We start from the raw sequence: 19,668 nt of genomic DNA on the forward strand, positions 1-19,668 counted from the left end.
TACTTAATCTCTCAAAGTTAGTAAGTGGCAGAGCTGGGATGGAGACTCCCTTCCATTAGGTAATGCTTCCTGGTAAAGGCATGGGACATGGTAGCCGCTATCCACCTTCTGGCAGATTGCAAGGAGCCCTTCCTTGGAGATAGGAGCTGTCCATGTGGGTCTCAGATAGTGTAATTTCAAATTGTGAGCTAACATCAGCATGAGCCTGAGAAATGAAAACACATCATCGGTGTGGGTTTAAGTCCATCAAGGGAGAAGGTGAGATCAGAGGATTTGGGTGGCACTAAGGAAACATATTTGTCAGCAAAATTTTGGGGGTGAGCTGAAAATTCTGGAGTGCTTTCCTGGTTAAAATCCACCAGTCTCATTTCTTTAAATGTTCTCTGTGGAATTTCGGATTACACAGAAAGGGGGTAGGCATTATGGAAAGAGAGGTCTATGGTCAAGTAACTTTGGGAAATGCTAGTTAGAGAGTTTCTTAACTGAAACAATTCTCAGAGCCTTTAATAAGCTGGTGCATGTTTCCAAGGACAGGATGTGGCATCTCTCTGGACCTATGCTGTGTTCAGACACCCTTGGGGTGGTGTTTTTCTACCTGACGTGGCCCTCAGTAAATGGAGGCATAATGCAGACAGTAGTAATAATGCATCCTTTCCAGATACTGTTTCATTTAAGTCTCATAACAACCTCCCAGGCTGGTTTGATTATTCCCATGAGGCGGGCCCTGTTGGTGTCCCATCCTTAACCCCTGGCTCTTACCTATCTGCAGGTGGCTGGATTTTGAATCGCCTGCATCAGCATTTCTGAGCCTGAGGGTTTTCTCCAGTTACTGAGCCCTGTTTGTTGACCTGCCTCCAGGTTGTAAGCTCTGGGGAACTGATGCTCCCTCAACCAGTGACTGCTAGCTGTGATGGATCAATCTTCAAGTCCCTCACCTCTCAGCAAGACACCTCTGCATGCACCTTCCACACTGGCAGCGGGAATCTGCCCTTGTATCCACAGTGATACTTGCTGGATGAACTCTTTATTGCTGCCTCTTTCCCATCTCTTTCTCATGACCTCCCTCCCCTGATGGTGTTTCCTGAGATCACCTTCCAAATAAATTGTTTGCAATTGAATAACTTGCTTAGATTCTGCTTCCCAGGGAACCCAAACTGATTTATTCCATTTTACAAGAAAAAAAAGCAAAAAAAAAAATACCTCCCAGAGTCTCCAAGAGGTTACAAAAGGTACCCTGAGTCACAGTTTATAGATGATAAAGCCAGGATTTAAATTTAATCAGCTCATTTATTGAGCACCTACTATGTGCCTGGTATTATCCTAGATGCTGAGATGACAAAATGAAAAATAACCCTCTGTCTTGAACATGAGACAGAAATAAATTTGTCCAGGCCCGTCTTTAAAGTGTCCACCCTTAGCCACAGTACTGCATGAATTCTGTGAGGATGGGTGCTTGACCCCTTCTAAACTGGGAGACCCTTTCCATATCAGCTCCTTGATGACCTCTGAGTCAGAAGCTGTGATATTCAGCTCCTGTACTGCTCTTTAAGGTCACACAAATGCATCAGATTGAAGCTTTTGGTTCTTGACAAATACTGGAGAAAATTGCAAGATACGCTGACTCTGTGATTTCCCTGCCCTGTGTAACATCTTTCTTAATTAATGAGTTGCAATTAGCATTTATAAAAAGAAATCTTTCCACAAGGTGAAGCCACTGAGATGTAACATCTTGTTGGGAAGCTGTCCTCCTGGTGTGAGTGGGATCATTCAGAAATTAGCATCTCAGTAAGCCTAGGGCTTCATCTTTCAAGTGCGTCTGGGCAGGGCAGGGACCCTCAGGCAGAAGAGGTTTACAGGAGTGAACCAGTGTTCCCTATGCAGTAGTGTTTGCTCATGGGCACATAGTAGCTACAGAAAATGCAGATTTATTAAATAATTTAAATTTTTCCTTTTCTTGCTATTTTTTAAAGCATTATTTCTTTGTTCATGAGTGACCTCTGGAAGCAACTGAGCTACATGATTATAAAAATTTGATTTGAACAGGATATTAGAGATTATCTACTACTACCACTCCCAGATCTTCCCTCCCTCCCTTTTCCAGAAAATCTGACATTTTTTGTTTGTGTGTTTGTTTTTTATTGTCTTCTCTGTCCTTTTCAGCAGTTTTGATTTAAGAATTATGAAAGGAAGTTTAATTTGGCAACTGACATAAAGTTTTTCATTTATCCATGGATTTCTGACTTGCGGACCTTGCTCTCAGCACTCAAAATCTTCATAGTTGCCTTACCAATGGGTTTCAGCCCTGGGCAAGTTCACTGTGGATTCAATGTGACCAAAGAAATGACAGTAGAATGTTCTTGGGGTGAAAGGGTTATACCCAACTTTATTTCCACGGTGGCAGGTCAGTCACTAAAATCTCATCCACTCAGAGCGAGTCTGCATGCAGCAAGCCGGTCTCTGCCTCTGGGCCTCTCAGCCCGCACAGCCATCCTTGGCGCTGCTACCACTCCAGCCTCTGCTCTCCTGCAGCCTTGTGGCCATGCCACTGTTTCACCCAGGGCACTGGGCAGAGCTCTTTATATAGAGTCAATAACAAGCTATTGCCCACACGTGTGTAGTGAGCCAGCCAACCAGGGCCAGGTGAGAATACTGGCCACAGGAACCTTCATTTTATACATAGTAGTGTATTCAAGTAAATTATTATGGTTATTTAGTTGCTGTTCTTCATTATTTTATTTCATTTGATTTTATTTTTGTTTGTGTTTGTTTACTTTAGCGACCATGTCTTACAGTGTTCCTGGCCCTAATAGCTCCCAGAAAAGAACCAGATAGGTAATAGAGACACTGACTTTTTACTGATTAATTCACTCTATTTATCTATTTTCTTACCCTTTGTTTGGTGGGTTTGAAACTTGTGCCCATTTATTTCTTCTCTTGTCCCCTAATGTAGTCAGTGAAATGGCCACAAGAAAGGCACCTGATGGAAGAAGAGGGTACTATTTACCCGCTAATTGAATAATCAGTCTAAAATAACAGTGGGTTAATTTTATTTGCAAACTCACACCTTGGGCAGTTGTATACAAAAACAGCATAAGCAACAACATGGTGTGCTGTTCAGTTACATCCTCAGTTCATTTGTGGCAGGAAGAGAGAATCCACTTATTGCTAATGATATAGCAGTGACCCATCTTATTTGTTTCCACATTAATCATGTCCTGGCAGGCATTTTCATATGCGAAACCAGCTTGCGGCAGTTTGTCTTTTCTGAGGTTGTTCCTGTTGTGTACGAGCTATTTTGTACAGATTCAGATTCAGGGCTTAAATGGGATCCGTCTTCATCAGTGAGGTGATACACTGTAAGGACTTTACAGACGGTATCTGTTGCCACGTGACCATTAAGCAGATACTTTTGTGCGTCCTGCACTGGTTCTATGAAAGGATGGAGATTTCAGTCCTCATCCCCTGTCACTCAAAGTAGAAATGCAGACACTGGTGAGGCTAATGAAACTGTCAGGTAAGTGAAGTCTGCCCTGCAGAGTCAGATCAGTGACCTCCCTGTGTTTAGGGACAAACTGAGGTGAGGAATGCAAGCTGCGATCGGAGATGGCTTATTTCACTCAGTAGTGCTAAATGTGGGTTTGAACTAGGCAGTCCAATGCACAGAGTCTTGTCTAACAGATATTTTAACTGGCACAACCATTCCGTTTGAATTTAATTTCAGGATAACGTTGATCTCTGAATTGACTTGATAGGTCTTCCCATTTCACAGCAGTAATAACCTACCACAGTTCTCTCTTGCCATTGGTGACAGAAAATACAAAGGCCTGTAGTACCACATGCTGGACATTAGGGATAGACGGAAGTTATATAGCCATATGTTTATGGGTAAAAATCTCTGGGATAAGCATGTGAGCCAAGACTTTGGAATCACTAAGTGGGAGCTGCTAACTTGTTTCAGCCAGAGCAAATTGGTTTACTCCTCTAACAGCTTTATTCAGGACTTGCTAGAAGCATGATGCGCATGGGGCAATGGAAGGGTGACAATTCATCCTTTGGAAGAAATTCTTTCTCCTCTTAGGTTAAAAAGGTCTTCAAGTCCTTGAATACCAAAGAAGAGATGTGAATCACCCTCATTCAGCAAGGGAAACATCATTTTAAGTGACTGCAGTGTGCTCAGCTGTGCTGAGCATTACAGTCAGTCACACAAGGAAGAGAGGCAGAGACCCTGAACCCAAGGAGTTCCCAGGCTGAAATGACTTAGAAATACCTGAATCAAGTTAGGAAAATAAAAGCAGCATGTTATCAGGTGCTAAAATGAGTGCAGGGACCAGAAGAAACTGCTAATGTTACCAACTTCAAAGAGCGTGTGTTGGCAAATTCACCATTCTCTCTTCCCTCCGAAGGGTTTCTGTCCTAAATCAGAGGTTGACAAGCTCTGACCTCTAGGTTGATTCTGACCCACTGCCTATTTTTGGAAATACCGTGTTACTGGGACATAGCCAGGCTTATTTTCTTATGTATTGTCTATGGCTAGTTTTCATGCTTCAGTGGCTAAGTTGAGTAGTTTCAGCAGAGACTGTATGGCTCGTAAAGCCTGAGGTATTTATTATTAGCTCTTTAGAGAAAACAAGTTTTGTCGACCCCTGATTTTGGTTCTTCAAGTTTATTCTGGTGGTAATTTTGAGCATCAGAACAAAACAGAGCTAAGGTGCACCTAGTGGCAAATTAATCCCCCCAAAGCAAACAATTTATCATCATCCGCTGAGTTTCCCTTAAATGAATTTTGAGCACCAAAATTAAACATAGCTAAATCCCTTGGCCCCTGAGGCCCCCGTGAAAATGGTTTTCTGGTCCCAGAGTCAGCGTTCTGCTTCCTGCCTTTATAGAGAGCTAAATCAAGAGCACACACTTGGAAGGAGTGCCTCTCTTCTTTGTAAACTGTAATTGAAGATATAATTCACTGTTTTCCTCAGTCTTTATTCAAAGCCACTGGCAAAAAAATGCTGCTTGAATTTAATTTTAGGGCAACATTGATCTCTGACTTGACTTCATAGGTCTCCCCATTTCACAACAATCATAACCTAGCATGTTTCTCTTTTGCACAGGTGACAGAAAATGCAGAGCCAATTTCAGAGAGGAACTTAGTGACGGACTCCTTGCAAGCACCAGGGCTGTGACTAGGGTGAGGCAAGAGAGAGGCACAGGGTACAAACCTTAAGGGGGCGCTCACTCTCCGGGCAAAGCAGAGGCAGGCTTGCCTCTCCAAAGGGGCCTCCATAAATTCTGTGTCTCTCCTGGGTGTCTCTCCTGGTTCACTTTAGTCCTGGTTTACTCTTATCCTGAAGCTGTAGGTACCTGGTAACATTCATCCCTTCTACTTTCAGATGGCAAGGGCCTTGTCCTGGCTTATCCCTCTATATGGGGTGAGGTGGGGTGTTTTTGACCACGTAAACTGATTCAAGTGCTCCCTGTAGTCGATGGGGGAACACATCTCAAATCTCAAACCTGTGGGGACTTCAGTGACTGAGGACTGCCATCTGTCCCCAGTGGGTCCAAATGTCAGGCAGGAGGGAAGCTTAGGGCCACGTTATCAGCTTTCCAGCTGGGGCTCAGCATGAAAGTGGGATTAGGGAGGATTATTCCAGTTCTATTCGCTGAGCCCAGGTTTTCATCTTGGGGAAAAGGAAGGGACACTGGACATGGTTGGATTCATTCATCTCCAGCATCGCTCATGGTGTGTCAGGACACAGAGGTGTTGCTCTGGAAATGAGAGGAAGGTACAGGGTCCAAGAAGTCAGTGATGTTTAATGCTAGCTGGTGATGGAGGAGGATGAGGGGATGCAGGGTTGTATTACAGACTCTGTTCCTCAGAGGGTTGCTCTCAGGGGGAGGAAGGAAGGATGGAGGGACTGCTGGAGGGAGGGAGGAAGATGGGGTGGGGTGGAGGGAGGCAGATTAATTGGAGATGAGAAATTTTCTTGGTTAGACAAACCAGGGACCAAAGCAAAGCATGCTTTTCCTTTGTAACTTGAGTTCTGTGCGGATACCTCAGGCTTCTGGTCTTCAATTTTAAAAAGAGTAAGCGTGTGGGAAGGTGACCTGGAGGCACCTAATTCAAACTGCAATAAATAATCATGTATACCTGGTCACAGATTCAGCTTTAACATTTGTCTTTCCCATTCCAAATCACAGATGTTGGATGACTTTTTTGACAGCTAAAAATGGGGCCATCACTTGCTAACAAGTACAATTGGCTTTAATTAATAATTTGCTTCACCTTTTGCCCCTTTCTACTCCATCCTGTACCTGCTCCCTTCCTCCATACCCAGGTGGCTCCATAGTTTTTCTTCCATCACTATCAACCCCTCTTTCTAACTGAAGGGTAAATGACCCTTAGGCAGATGTGCATTTTAATAGGGACCAGACCATGACACCCTAAGAAAAGAGGCTAAGTGCAGCGACTTGGGAGGAGACCAGGAGTGAGTATTTATGTAGCATGTTCTGTGTGCTAGGCATTTTAAAACACATGTTAAATCAATTTATTTTCACAATCCCTTAGAGGTATCATTATAGTCTTTCCTTTTTACGTGTGTAATAGGTTTGCAGGTTTTCTAGAATCAGCTCAGGTTCCCACAGTGCACAGGGTGGGGAGTCAGGGTTCAAACGCACACCTCCAAATGCCAGAAGCACAGGCCGTACTTAACTGTGGAAAGCTGCTGTTCTAATGGTGGGATTGTGGGTATCAGCAAACAAGTGAGGAAAAAGGGCTCATGTGAGGGTCTTCTCCTAAAATACAATGATGCTATCTGGCTAAATATATACAACTGTAGATCGTAAGCTGCTCCACAAGACTGGAAATCCCTTAAGAGGATCGAGAGCTAGTCATGTCTGTGTCCCAGTGTGCCTAGCTCAGTGTCTGGCTCATAGTAATCCCGTCCATAGTAAGCTAACACTCAGGGACTCTATGTGCTGAGGGTAATTACAGCTGTTGTAGACATACTGGCTTACTCTGCACAACCTCCCTATGAGGTAAGTTACTGTTGCTATTCCCATTTTTAGGTGGGGAAACTGAAACACTGTGAGTTGAAAGAACTTGACCATGTTCACTCCCAAGGAGTGGCAGAGCTGGGATTTGAATCACATTATTCTGGGTCCAGAATCCCGCCTGTCTTCCTAATTAAAAGGTGTAGTTGAATAAATATACTGTCAATTTGTACAGGATCTAGGGAATTGGGTATCCATTGACTTCACTAAAGGAGTCAATTGTATCAGCATTAACTGCAAGGTCAATATTTTTGAAAGAATGGATTAATATTTTCATGTTTTACTTTCCTGACCACTCTCCACCCCCCAAGAAAAACAAGCCTGATGTAGGGGAGAAGGAACAGGGCATTTCCCACAGCGACTTAGATAAAGGACAGTGCTCCATGTTGGCAACATGGCCTTCAGGGACAAATAAAACCCTCACTGAATTCCTTATGGCAGACAACCTGGGGTTGCAACTGTAGGACATACTGAGAGGGGTGTAAAACATGGGTACAGTTTGGGACAAAATTTGCAGTACACACATGTCGAGAGATGAGCCCTGATTCATTAGTGTGAACATGAATTCAAAACATTTTTAAAATTTCAGAAATATTTAAATTAAAAAATGAGTATTAGAAACCTTTTCTTGTGGTGGAACCTTTGAGAAGTTTCCCCATTTAAGAATCAGGGACTTGAGGCAGGGCTTGAATAACTTTCCCAAGAGCGCGTGGGCTGTGGCTCCTAAGTGGAGACGCCAGGCCCCAAGTCCCAGTAGTCTGGGTCCAGAGGCCACACATCTCATGACTGCAACAGTGGGGTCTTATGCAGAAGCTGGCAGGCCGGCTCTGTGGAGATAGGAAGGGCTTTGTCACTGATGCTAGGAGGTCAGGCTGCCCATTAGTGGTGGGCATTCCTTGAGCAGGAGATAGATCAGTTTGGCTAGGCCGCAGAACTTTGGCAGACTGGTGGAGGAGCATTTGCAGAGAACAGTCTCCTGTCAGTCCTCGTGCAGGGCTTCGCACACATTATTTAATCTGGATAGTCATCTGTAAAGTAGATATTGAACTCTCTATTTGAGAGATGGAGAAACTGAGGCTAGGGGTCGCATGGCTCGTTCGGCCCCACTGCTCTGATAGCAGAGCCTGAAACAAGTCCTTTGCTCTTCCTGCTGAACCAGCCATCCCTCTGAGTTTCTGCGGTTTCGTGACCCTAATCTTCCTCTCAAAGTTGGGAGGGAATTTAGAGGGTTAGAGCAGGCAATCTCTGTGAGACATCAAGCTCACCTTCAGTGTTCTGCAAGTTGGTACAAGCAGCTTCTGTGCACCTCTGGGGACCAGGGGATCGCTGCCCTGTCTCAGGAGGCAGCCCATCTGAGTGTTTTCAGTGAGGTATATTAGACATACAATAAAATACATTAATTGTAATGGTGTAGTTCAATGTGTTTTGACAGGTGTATGTACTGGTATGAAATAGTCTAACACACATGCCAAGATAGAGAACACTTCCATTATCCTGAAAAGTTTTCTTGTGCCCATTTCTGTTCAGTAACTGCCCTCATCCCTCAGCCATGGGCAATCATATTTCTGATTTCTGTCACAATAGATTAATTTTGCCTGCTTTTGAACTTCATATAAATGGAATCAGATGGTATTCTTTTTTGTGTCTAGCTCCTTTCACTCAAAGTAAGGTTTCTGAGATTCATACTTGTTAAGATATATCTATATCCATATCTATACCTATCTCAGTGGATTTCCCCTTTTTATTGCTAATTCTATTCTACTATGTGGATATATGCCACAGTTTGTTTATCTATACCTGTTGATGGACATGTAGGTTATTTCTAACTTTGGTTATTTTGAATAAAATTGTTATGAACATCCTGTACAAGTGATCTGGGGGGCATATATTTTGATTTTCCTTGGATAAATACTTAGAAATGGAATTTCTGGGTCATAGGATAGATGTATGTTTAGAAGAAACTGCCTGTTTTCCAAACAGGTTGTACCATTTTATACCCTTGCTGTTAATATACAACAGTGACAGTTGCTCTGTTTCCCTGCTGATGGTTGGTATTGTCAACATTTTAATTTTAGCCATTCTAAGGTAGTGATATTTTACTGAGGTTTTAATTTGCATTTCCTTAAGTTCTTGTCAGACACGAATATTGCAAGAATTTTCTCCCAATCTGTGGCTTATCTTCTAATGTTCTTCAGCATTTTTTATGAGAAGTTTCAAATTTTAATGATTTTAATTTATGAATCGTTTTTAACAGTCAGTACCTTTTGTGTACATAGAAATCTATACCTACCTCATGTTCTCAAGATACTCTGCAATGTTCCTTTTTTAGAAGCTTCACATTTAGCTTTTACATTTAAGTCTGTTATTCATCTCAAGCTGATTTTGTATACAGTGTTAGGTAAGAGTTATCTCCATTTCTTTCCCTTTGTAGATATCAAGGTTTTCCCACAGCATTTGTTGAGAGGAATTTCCTTTTTCCATGGAATTGTACTGGCATTTTGTTGTAAATAATTTGACTGTATATATGTGGGTCTATTTCTGGAGTCTATTCTATTTCATTAATCAGCTTGTCTTTGTTCACTGTCTTTAGCACTTATCACATGCAGATTTATGGTTTTTGTCATAGATTGGGTGTTATATTTTTTTTCTGATATCTATTAAAATGGTCATGTGATTTTTCTTCTTTAATTTGATAATGTGGTGAATTACATTATTGGTTTTCATTTGTTAAACTAATCTTGTATTCAGGGATAAACTCTGCTTGGTCATGAAGTATTATCCTTCTCAAATTCATCCGGATTAATTTTACTAGTATGCATTTTATGCATGTCTTCCTAAGGTATACTTGTCTGTAATTTCTTTCTTTTCTTTTCTTTGATAATGCTACTTGTTGGATTTTGGTGTCATAGGCTGACATCATAAAACAATTCAGGGAGTGTTTTTTATTCCTCTATTCTACAAAAATGTTTGTGTATGATTAGTATTATTTCCTTCTTAAATGTTTGGTAGAATTCTCCAGTGGAAATCATTTAGACCTGAAATTTTCTGTGTGATGTTCTTAACTGAAGTTTCAGTTTCTTTAACAGATATATGGCTATTTAGATTTTCAACTTCTTTTTGTGTTGTTTTGAAAAAATTGTCATTTTAACAAAATTTTGCCTATTTCCCCTTAGTTTTCAAATTTGTGGACATAATGTTGTTCTTAATATTTCTTCATTATCCTCTGAGTGTCTGTAAGACCTATAGTTGTACAGAGAACTACAGGTGCTGCAAAGTTAGTCTTCTATCTCTTATTTCATTTTAAACACATTGAGTTCCCTTCAGGTAAGGAACAGGTCATTTTCTTCCCTCTCAGGATATATGAAATGATGTTTCCTCAGCCTAAATAAACTCCCCTCACCACAACGTTTGTCTCTTTTTCATCTGTCAGTCTGCTACTCAACCATTAGGATTCAGAATTAATGTGAAGCCCTTTCACACATTGCGACATTTTCCATGCACAGCACATCCAGATGCACATTTATGTACCCTGCACACATACATGCATACATGCCCACATAAAAGCCACATATACTCTTGCTTTGTGCTTTAATTATTAATTAATTAAAATAATGATAGAATCTTTATATTGCTTCTCTGTCCTACTAGACCATGAACTCCATCAAGGTTGAACCTGTATTGTTCCTGCTGATTGCTGAATACTCAGTAGCCAGCATAATATGCTTGGCACATAATAGGTGTTCAGTATGTCATGGGTGGGTAAATGAGCTAATCTACATTGAGGAGGAAAAGGTGGTTCTATCTGCAAATTCCATCTGATTATTTTAGCTTTGCCAGAAGGCAGTGTGAAGACTGGAAAAAGAAGAGGGAGCCAATTTATGGGAGCCTTGATTTACAACTTATGCAATCTAGATGTTTCTCTGATTTTGTTTTTAATAATTTCCCTCTTTCTGTCCCTGCTATTGATACGTTCAGTGCCCTGGGGGAAAGAGGCTCTGGTGTTGGTAGTGAAAGAAGATGCTGAGAACTGTGGGACAGGGGAGTGTAGGGGGCCGAGGAGTTATATCAGCAGTGCTTCCTTCTGTCTTCTTCTGGAAAGCCCAGACTCCCTCCTCTGCCTCAGCCCCACACATAAGATTAGCAGAGGTTTTGCATATTTGGCTTCTGTTGGTAGTGGGAGGCGGGACAGAGGATATTCCATTTTTCTCTCTAGTTGAACACGGTATCCTATCAAGGAGGCCTTCTTATGAATCTCCAATCGTCAGACAGGATCACTAAAAGAAAATAAATGGCCCAGTGGACCCCAAACTGCAGCCTGCCCTATTTCTGTGCTCCCTGATTTGAGGAATTATAGCCTTTTCTCCTTCCTTCCCCCTAAACCATGTCCAAAGGAGCTTATGTGATAATTTCCAGAGTGAAGCTGATCGGCTTGTAGGATAGAATGGATCAGAGTGCTTCCCCCTCCTTTTCAAGTGCCTTTTTGAGAAGGCTTTTTGTGGCTGATGTCCAGAGCATGCTGGGGCTCTTGCAGATGGGCTGGTGGCTGAGGGAGGATGGAGTCTCTACTTGCTCCACCAGGACATGAAGGCTGGTGAGCTACACTGTGCTAGACAGGAGGACCTGTTTGCGGACAGATCCAAGGAACAGGTTCCTCCAGGGCCTTGTGGAGCATCAGCTTGTTCAAGGAGTGAGTTGAAGGGAACCTGAAGCCCAGCCAGTAATCTGCCTCTACCATGATCCCCAGTAAGATTCTGGTCTACCATCACCCACCCAGCGGCACAGAAGTTTACAAACCTACGAGGCAGCGCAGAAAGTCCCTGAGGGATTTGTTCCGTAAAGGCTACCGGGTGAGGTCTGGGCCCACTCCTCCTGACCAGGAGGGACCGCAGAACTGCTGGCAGTCGCTGGTGTCTCGCTGCAGGGTTTGCGCCTCTTGGGGTAAGGTCTCTCCCAGCCCTGGCACCAGTTCCCCCAAGGCACCCACATTCCTGGACTGTCCAGGAAAGGCGTGCCCTCCTGTGGGCTGGGTGTCAGGCAATGTCCAGTGGACTGGCGACAACCCTCTGCTTGGCGGGCTCCATGGACTCAGATGCTGGGCAGGCAGAAATCCTAGCCTTTCTCCTTAGATGAACTTAACTGGTCTCTAGTGCTCCTGAATGTTTTTAAGCTATTAAACAATATATTTCAGAAATGTTGGGGAAAGCTTGGCAAATGATGAGAACAGCTTTATTTATTAAGTGGTAATAATCCCCAGTGAGTCAGTGTTCTCAGAAGAGGCTTTGGAACTATTGACAACATTTTTTTCAGGGGCAACCATGGTATTTCTTTTGTCCTCACACTGGGCCATGGGAATGTCGCCTTGCCTGTCTTGGGGGGTGGGGGTACTTCATTATTTCTCCCCAGCAGAGACCATAAGATACATCCTCTGGGAAAACTTTTTTTTGGTCTCTATTGCTTTCTGAGAGAGATTTGATTTTATTTGGGCATCTATAATGTATAAGAGTTAGAAATAAATGGCGTAAATTTACATGTCTTGACCAAAAGATCCAGTCTTAGGAAGAGTCAGAAAGGTTAGTGGTACCAGGAGCTTCTTTAAAATGAACTGGAGGCCTTTTGGAGCCCAGCTGCAGATTCTGATGTGGATAGGCAGAACTCAGACTACCTCTGCATTATATAATTATGCCTAACAAAATTCCAATTAACAAGCAAGCGATAGGTGACTCCTAGTCAGTCCTTTTCATTAGAACTGGCATGAAAGTCTTATTAGGCTGAAACATCTGCCTGGACTTCTTGTGGAATCTCAATATTCATGCACCATGTCTGTGACCCTAGACCTGCTCACCAGATTGTTACATTCTCTCTCCCTTCACTTCAGGAAAAAGCTACTCTGTGTTCTACAACATTCAGCATTGGTGATATTAAATATTAAATATTAAAGCAGCTAGAGAGATGAGGACAAATGGTGGGATTATTAAGAGGGAAAGAATTGAGTAATCGAGTAGAACCATGGGTTTCACTTAGTATCCTGTCTTCTTACTTTTCCTTTGAAAGGGTTTCTCATACATTCATTCATTCATTTTCATAGTGAGCACTTACTGTGTGCCAGTCACCACTGTTCAAGATGATGGGCACAGCGGTGACCAGGTATCTGAGGTGCGTGCCTGCTGCAGTCAAACTTACCTCCTGAGGAAGACAAGCCAAGAAAAAAGCAAAAATGAACTCTCTAGATAGGGATGCATATTCCAAAGAAGAACAGGGTAAAGATGGTGTCTCAATTAGGTGGCCAGAAAAGGCCTCTCTGAGGCAGTGTCAACTGAGCCAAGCCTGCGGTGGTCCAGGGGAAGAATATTCCAGAAAGGAATGGAAGGGAAGGCCCCAAGCTGAGCATGAACTGGGGAATATTCAAGGAGCAGAAGTACAGTGTGGAGAGAATGAGGATGGGGAGAGTGAAATGAGGTGACTAGAGACTAGATCATGTAAAGCCTTCCAGAGCAAGGTAAAGATCTGAATTTTATTCTTACTGAGATAGAAGCCATCTGAGGGCTTTTAGCTGGGAGTGATGTGATCTGACTGATGTCTGAAAAGATCATGCTGGCTGCTTTGTACCTGGTTGGTGGGGCATGGTGGGCGGAAGGAATAAAAGTAAAGCAGGAAGACCCGCTTGGCAGCTGTTGGTCAAGCTAGAGTAAGGGCGTGTAGACCATGGCTCTGGCTGTGGGAAGGAGAGGACAGTTTAGTTCATAGATATCTAAGAGGTAAAATCTGTAAGACTTGTTACCTTTAAAAAAATTGTTTCTCTCCTTTCTGGCTCTCCTATTCAAACAGAAGATTCTTGAAGCAGGGGTGTCACCCCTGGGCCTTCAGTGTCAAAGAACAGAGAGTGAATGGTGTAGAGCAGACACTGACTGCACATGTGTCACGTGAATGAATGAATGAATGAAAGGTGACAAGACCAGTTTGAATATCAACTGATGTTTAGTATCTGTCAGACTGGAACCAGGACTGGGAATAAAGGTGGGGAAAGAGCAACCTGAACATTCACCGCGGGAAAAGACTGGAAAAGATCAGACAAGCAAGCATTGCTTGTATAACACAAGCTCTTACTTTTGTGAGAACAAAAGCCCAGGGGCATTTGAGAGCAAGAAAGACAGTCCTGTCCCTCCAGCTGGGAAGGAGAGACTCTGATTCACTCTGTGCTGGGGCTGAGAAGCACATGGTCCTATCAGTGCTGGAGCTGAGGATGGAAGGTGGGACCTGGTGATGGCAGCAGGGTGCAGGGGACTCCCCCACAGAGAAGCTTCCCCGTGCTTGTGTCTGTCCCTCTTTGCCGCAATAACTCATGAATTCCGTTGATGCTCTTAGGCTGCAAGGCCAGACTGTGACTTTGTCAGACACCACAAAAATAATTACTCTTCAGGATTTACCAGGGGTGGAGGGATTAGAAGTGATAGAGGTTTATTTCAACCTTTCAGCTTTCTGGATTTAAAGATTAAGGAGTTAAAGGAAATGGAAAATAACAAATTGGAAAACCCTGTCAGGCTTCCACCACAGGCTGGGATGTGTTTGCTTTTGTGTTTTCTTAGTGGAACCTTGCTTGCAGGAATCTCCTGAGTCCTTTCTGTCCCGGGGTAATGGGGACTTTGAAAGGCGAATAATTTACTGTTTACTTGCATGCCCCTCAATCTGTCAGCAGAGCGGTTCTGTTTCTATCTAAGGAAGAGGTCCTAATCACTTAACCTGTCTACCTGACTGGTGCTGACATTCCATGGTACTAGTTCTCAGGGCGACTCCAATCTCGTTTTCAGGTCCCAGGCACCAAGTTTGACCCTCTGAAGGGACAGCAGTGGTTGGGGGTCCTCACTGCTCAGAGCCACTGGCCTTAGGTTCCTGAATCTTTGACATAGGTAAAGGCTCACAGCCAGAGGACCTGCACTCAGTCATAACTTGCCACTAACTTTGTAACAACAACAAAAATTATGAATAAAAATCAAAATTTTACATTAATATTACAGAAACATTTTAGAACTTGAGAAAATTAAAGGAGTCCAAAAGCCCACCTCTGTTAACATAAGCACTCTCAGCATTTTATGCTTTTCTTCTATACTTTTATTTTCCATATGCATATGGTTTTCGTAGCGTTATCATAAAGAACATGCACTTTATGTCCTACTTTTTCTTTCGGTGTTTCTAGTTGGTTGGTTTTTTTCACTTGTGGCAAAATACATTTCCTTCTTATCCATTTTCAAGTGTACAGTTCAGTGGTGTTAAGTGTATTTGCATTGTTGTGAAGCGGATCTCCAGAACACTTTTATCTTGCAAATCTGAAACCTGTACCCATTAAATAACTCCTCTTTACCCCTCTCCTCAGCGGCTGGTAACCACCATTCTACCTTCTATACCATATTCCCTTAACTTAATATTATGGTATAAGCATTTTCCTTGTTACATTATTTTTTGAACTTTTATAATATCCCATAAAGAACATGGATTATGTTGAAGAAGACCTGTTTTTAAGATATTAAGATGCTTTCTATTTTTCTTGTATAGTGAATAATTTTGCAATAAACATCTTTGTTTCTGAAACGTTTTTCATATTTTGTTGTATTTTTTGAGGCTATTTACCATAAATGGTATTAGTTTGATTTATAATGCAGAATTACTTTCTGAAAGGCTATATCAATTTATAATTCTACCATGAAATTATAAGACTATCTCATTGTGGAGTCATCTCTAGTGGGTGAAACTCAAATAAATTGCTTGTTAAGTAGAATAAACACCATGTTACTATATTTTTGTTTAACTTGCATTTCTTTTATTTCAACCAAGTGTAGTAATTTCTAATGGTTGTTTACTAGTTATATTTAATATTTTATGATATACCTGTTTATGATTTTTTGCCTACTTATAAACTAGTGATAGTGTTTTACATACATGCTTTGACATTACAAAGAATTTACCTTTATTGTATCATATTTGATTAAATTATTTTTCTGGTAGGTTATCATCTGCATTGCTTTTTTTGAAATATAGAATTTTGATATTTTTATGATGGCTGATTTGATATTTAAAAATTTTTATGAACCCTTCCACATCATTAAAGAGTTTAGAAATCCTCTCTTCAAAGGGCTAATAAATATATAATTATATTTTCTTCAGTTTTTCTATGGCTTATTATTTATATTTAATTTTAATTCATTTTAATTTAATTTCAATTATGGTATGAGGTGACTGTTCAAATTGCCTCCCATTGTTAACCCTTTGTTTCATCATAACTGCAAATGCTTATCTCTCCTTTCATTTGTGATGATTTTATCATACATTAAATTTTCTATGTAATACAGTTATTTTCCTATCTTTTTGTGATTTTCTTAATCTGTTACTCTGTAGTAAGTGTGGCCTGTGTAATTTCTGCATTTTGGAATTTAGTGAAACTTCTTATGTCCTAATACATGATCACTTTTTGTAACTATTCAATTGTTGTTGTTAAAGAATGTATGTTCCTGGCTTTACTGAGTAATATATGTGTGTGTCTCTCTGTCTATCCATTCATATAGATATACATGAATATGTCCCAAGGAATTAAATGTGTGAATATTCTTTATTTGTGCTTATTTTTGGCTAGTTTCAGAAAAATGAATATGAGAGTCTCTCATTGTGATGTGACATCACAACTTTTTTGTTGTTTGGTGCATTCTTGTCAGGTTTGGCTTTAAATATTTCAAAGATATATTCTTGGGTATGTAAAGTTTTTTCACTGTTACATATTATTGGTGGATTGTTCCTTTTTTCAATATGCGATATGAGTAATAATTTTTCACAGTAACTGCTACTTTATTTGATATCATTTTTGCTTTATTTTCTGAGCATTTTTCTAGTATACATTATCCAGGCTTTTGTTTCTAACTTTCCTCTGTGTTTCATTGTCAGTGTATCTCTTAGAAGCATCCTGCATCTGAAATATGTTATTGCTATTTTATACTATCTGAGAGTCTCTGTCTTTTAAAAGATGAATTTAACTCATTCATTTTTGTTGTGATTACTAAAATAATTGGGCTCTTTTTGTTGTTGCAATAGTATTTTCTAATTAATATGCTTTTTTAGTTTCTTTTTTTTCAATTATTTTCTTTTAGATGAATTGATCAAATTATTTTGTTCTTTCTTCTCCTCTAATATTTGGAATTTGTATTTATAATTCAAAACAAGTTAAGCTTTTGATATATACTCTTAAACACTTAAATTTTTTGTTAATATATGTAATTGATAGGTTTTTCCCCAAAATCAGAACAAGAATTTTAGCTCATCTTTCTTACCCCCACTGCTCTCCTTTATACCATTATCTTCAATGTACTATCATCTAGAAATCTTAATTTTTAGATCATTGCTATTATATATTACTTAGTCAACACATAAACTAATCATTTGCTTTTACTCTTTTCCCACATTGCTTCTTCTCACTTTTTTGGAGGATTTAATTTTCTTCCAAATAGCAAAGTATATCTTTCTTGATTCAAAATAATTTCTCCTGAGAGTTATGAAGATATCTTTTCTTTGTTTCCTTTTATCCAGTGCAGCCAGGGGAACTGTGACAATAATTTGATTCTCACTGCATTGAGGGGTTTATAGCTTCACACTGATGTTCTGAAACGTCATCATGATATGCTTAGATTTGGGTCTTTTGAATTTTAACCTGCTGGACACTTACTGGCCTTCAGCCCGAGAATGTAGGTTATCCTTTTGTCTGGGAAACTTTATTCTAATATTAATTTGAATTTTTCCTGCTTTCTCTTGCCTTTATTTTCTTTTTCTGGAAACTCAATTACATAAATGCTAAGAATTCTACACCTGTCTTCCATGTCTCTTAACTTTTCACCCCTCTGTCCCTTTGTATGAAGAGATCTCTGTTTGATAGTCCAACCCCCTACTTTGTATAAAGCTATGTCCATTCATCTATTTAGTTAACCTTTTAAAGTTTGATGTTCAGATTTTTAATTTCTAAGATATCTAGTTGATTTTTGTTGAGTTGACACATTTTCTCACAACTTTTTATGGTTTTCAGTTCATCTTTTTCTAAAGTTGTTTCTTTAATGTTGTATTCTCAAATGTCACTTTGGTAGAATATGTGCCTTTCTCCAAAGAAAGCTTGAATTACCTTAAATGTTTATGATTGTTGATTTTGTGCTGCTTTTTGGATGTGAGATTTCTGTTAGCCCATATGTGCATGCTATCTTTGCTTATTGCAACTCATCTGGGGATGGGGTGGGGTATGCAGCTGTGCATTTTGCTCCAATTACTGTTGTCTGGCTGTGCGGACAATCTCTTCTTTCAGGAGTCACCTGTTCACTCAGGATACTGCTTTAACAACTAAAATGCCCACAATTACTTCTATCTCCTGGCTGCTTCCTTTTGGTACCCCAATCAATCAGGGCCATTGTCCCACTTCCCCCTCTTCCACGTGTCATTCAGCTCATTTTGCCTTCTGGAAGCTGATTCCTTCTTCTCTATGATCTCCCCACCCACCACCTCCACCAACCTCAGTCTTTGTGGAATTCCTTATCAAAATTTATTGACCAAGGATTTCTTATATTCTGTTACCATTATGGATATATATTTTTTCATAGTATATATTATGCAAATGTAAGTTAGGTTTCTCAGCTCTGTCATGTTAATTACCTACTGAATATCTACTTTTCATCTGCCAACATTTTGTGCATTTCTTTAACGTTTCTCTGACATGATGTAGTTAGTCCATCTTCCCTTCTTTTTTGCCCTTGCGGGATTTTACTGTTTTTTTCCTCTTCAATATTACTTTAGTGAGGTTTGAGAAGGGGAAGATAAAACCATTCAGTTCAGTCCACTATGTTGAACCAGAATGCTCTGGATTATTTTAATCCATTGATGAATGTGATGTGTTGGCATTTTATGTAGAATTTTTAGCAACTCTAATCATTAGAGTGAGATTAGAGTATTTTACTTTTGTGCTTCAAAATTTTGTGCTTCAGTCAGTTTCAGGTACAGGCTTAATGTGTATTTTACAAAACAAGTTTAGCAGCTTTCTATCTTTTTTGTATTATGGAATAGTTTATAATTCCTATAAGATATAGATGTTTTAAAGAATTTAATAATAAATGATATAGGTGCAAAGTCTTTGAGGGGAAGCTCTTAATAAGTTTTACCATTTCCATCACAACTATTATTCTATAATGATTTTCTAGTTTGGTTCTATCAGCTTTCAAGGTTTATATATTTTGGAAAGTCATGCCCTCTAACTGAGGTTTTTGGTTTTATTGGTATATAATTATGCATGACTTTTTTCCCCTCCCATTTGCTTCTTAATTGGATTAGCCAGTACTTTTATTTATTTATTTATTTTCTTGTTTTATTGTTTGCCCTCATAAAATGATTTGGAGCTTTCTATCACTTTTAATCTTTATTGATTTTCTGGTTATTCAATTATAAGCACTAAAATAGAAATCATCTACCTCCTACTGCTGTTAAGACTACTTTTCCCCCTAACACCTTAAGTTGAATGAATTATGTTTTAATTTGTCTCTTATATTTCTGATTTCTTCTACCTTATAGTTAGCTAGTATGTTCTTTAAAATAAATTGACTGAAAGTAGTGAGG

The 19,668-nt window shown here is 40.2% G+C and overlaps 1 protein-coding gene across 35 annotated transcripts in view; it reads left to right on the forward strand.

Moving 5' to 3' along the window:
* The window catches only part of KCNMA1 (potassium calcium-activated channel subfamily M alpha 1), a 696,669-nt gene that overhangs the window by 441,790 nt on the left and 235,211 nt on the right, over nt 1-19,668 (forward strand). Inside the window, exon 6 of one of the 35 annotated variants that reach the window (XM_073240783.1) lies at nt 859-1,078. The exons of 33 other annotated variants lie outside the window; for them this stretch is intronic. In XM_073240783.1, coding sequence (XP_073096884.1) covers nt 859-905 — 47 coding nt within the window. In that variant the 3' untranslated portion in view covers nt 906-1,078. Of the gene's footprint in view, nt 1-769; nt 1,079-19,668 lie in introns of those variants that run through there. One more of the 35 variants, XM_073240784.1, reaches the window with a different exon arrangement.

The sequence above is a fragment of the Manis javanica genome, chromosome 7, assembly GCF_040802235.1.
Source record: "Manis javanica isolate MJ-LG chromosome 7, MJ_LKY, whole genome shotgun sequence".
In the NCBI taxonomy this organism is placed as follows: Eukaryota; Metazoa; Chordata; class Mammalia; order Pholidota; family Manidae; genus Manis; species Manis javanica.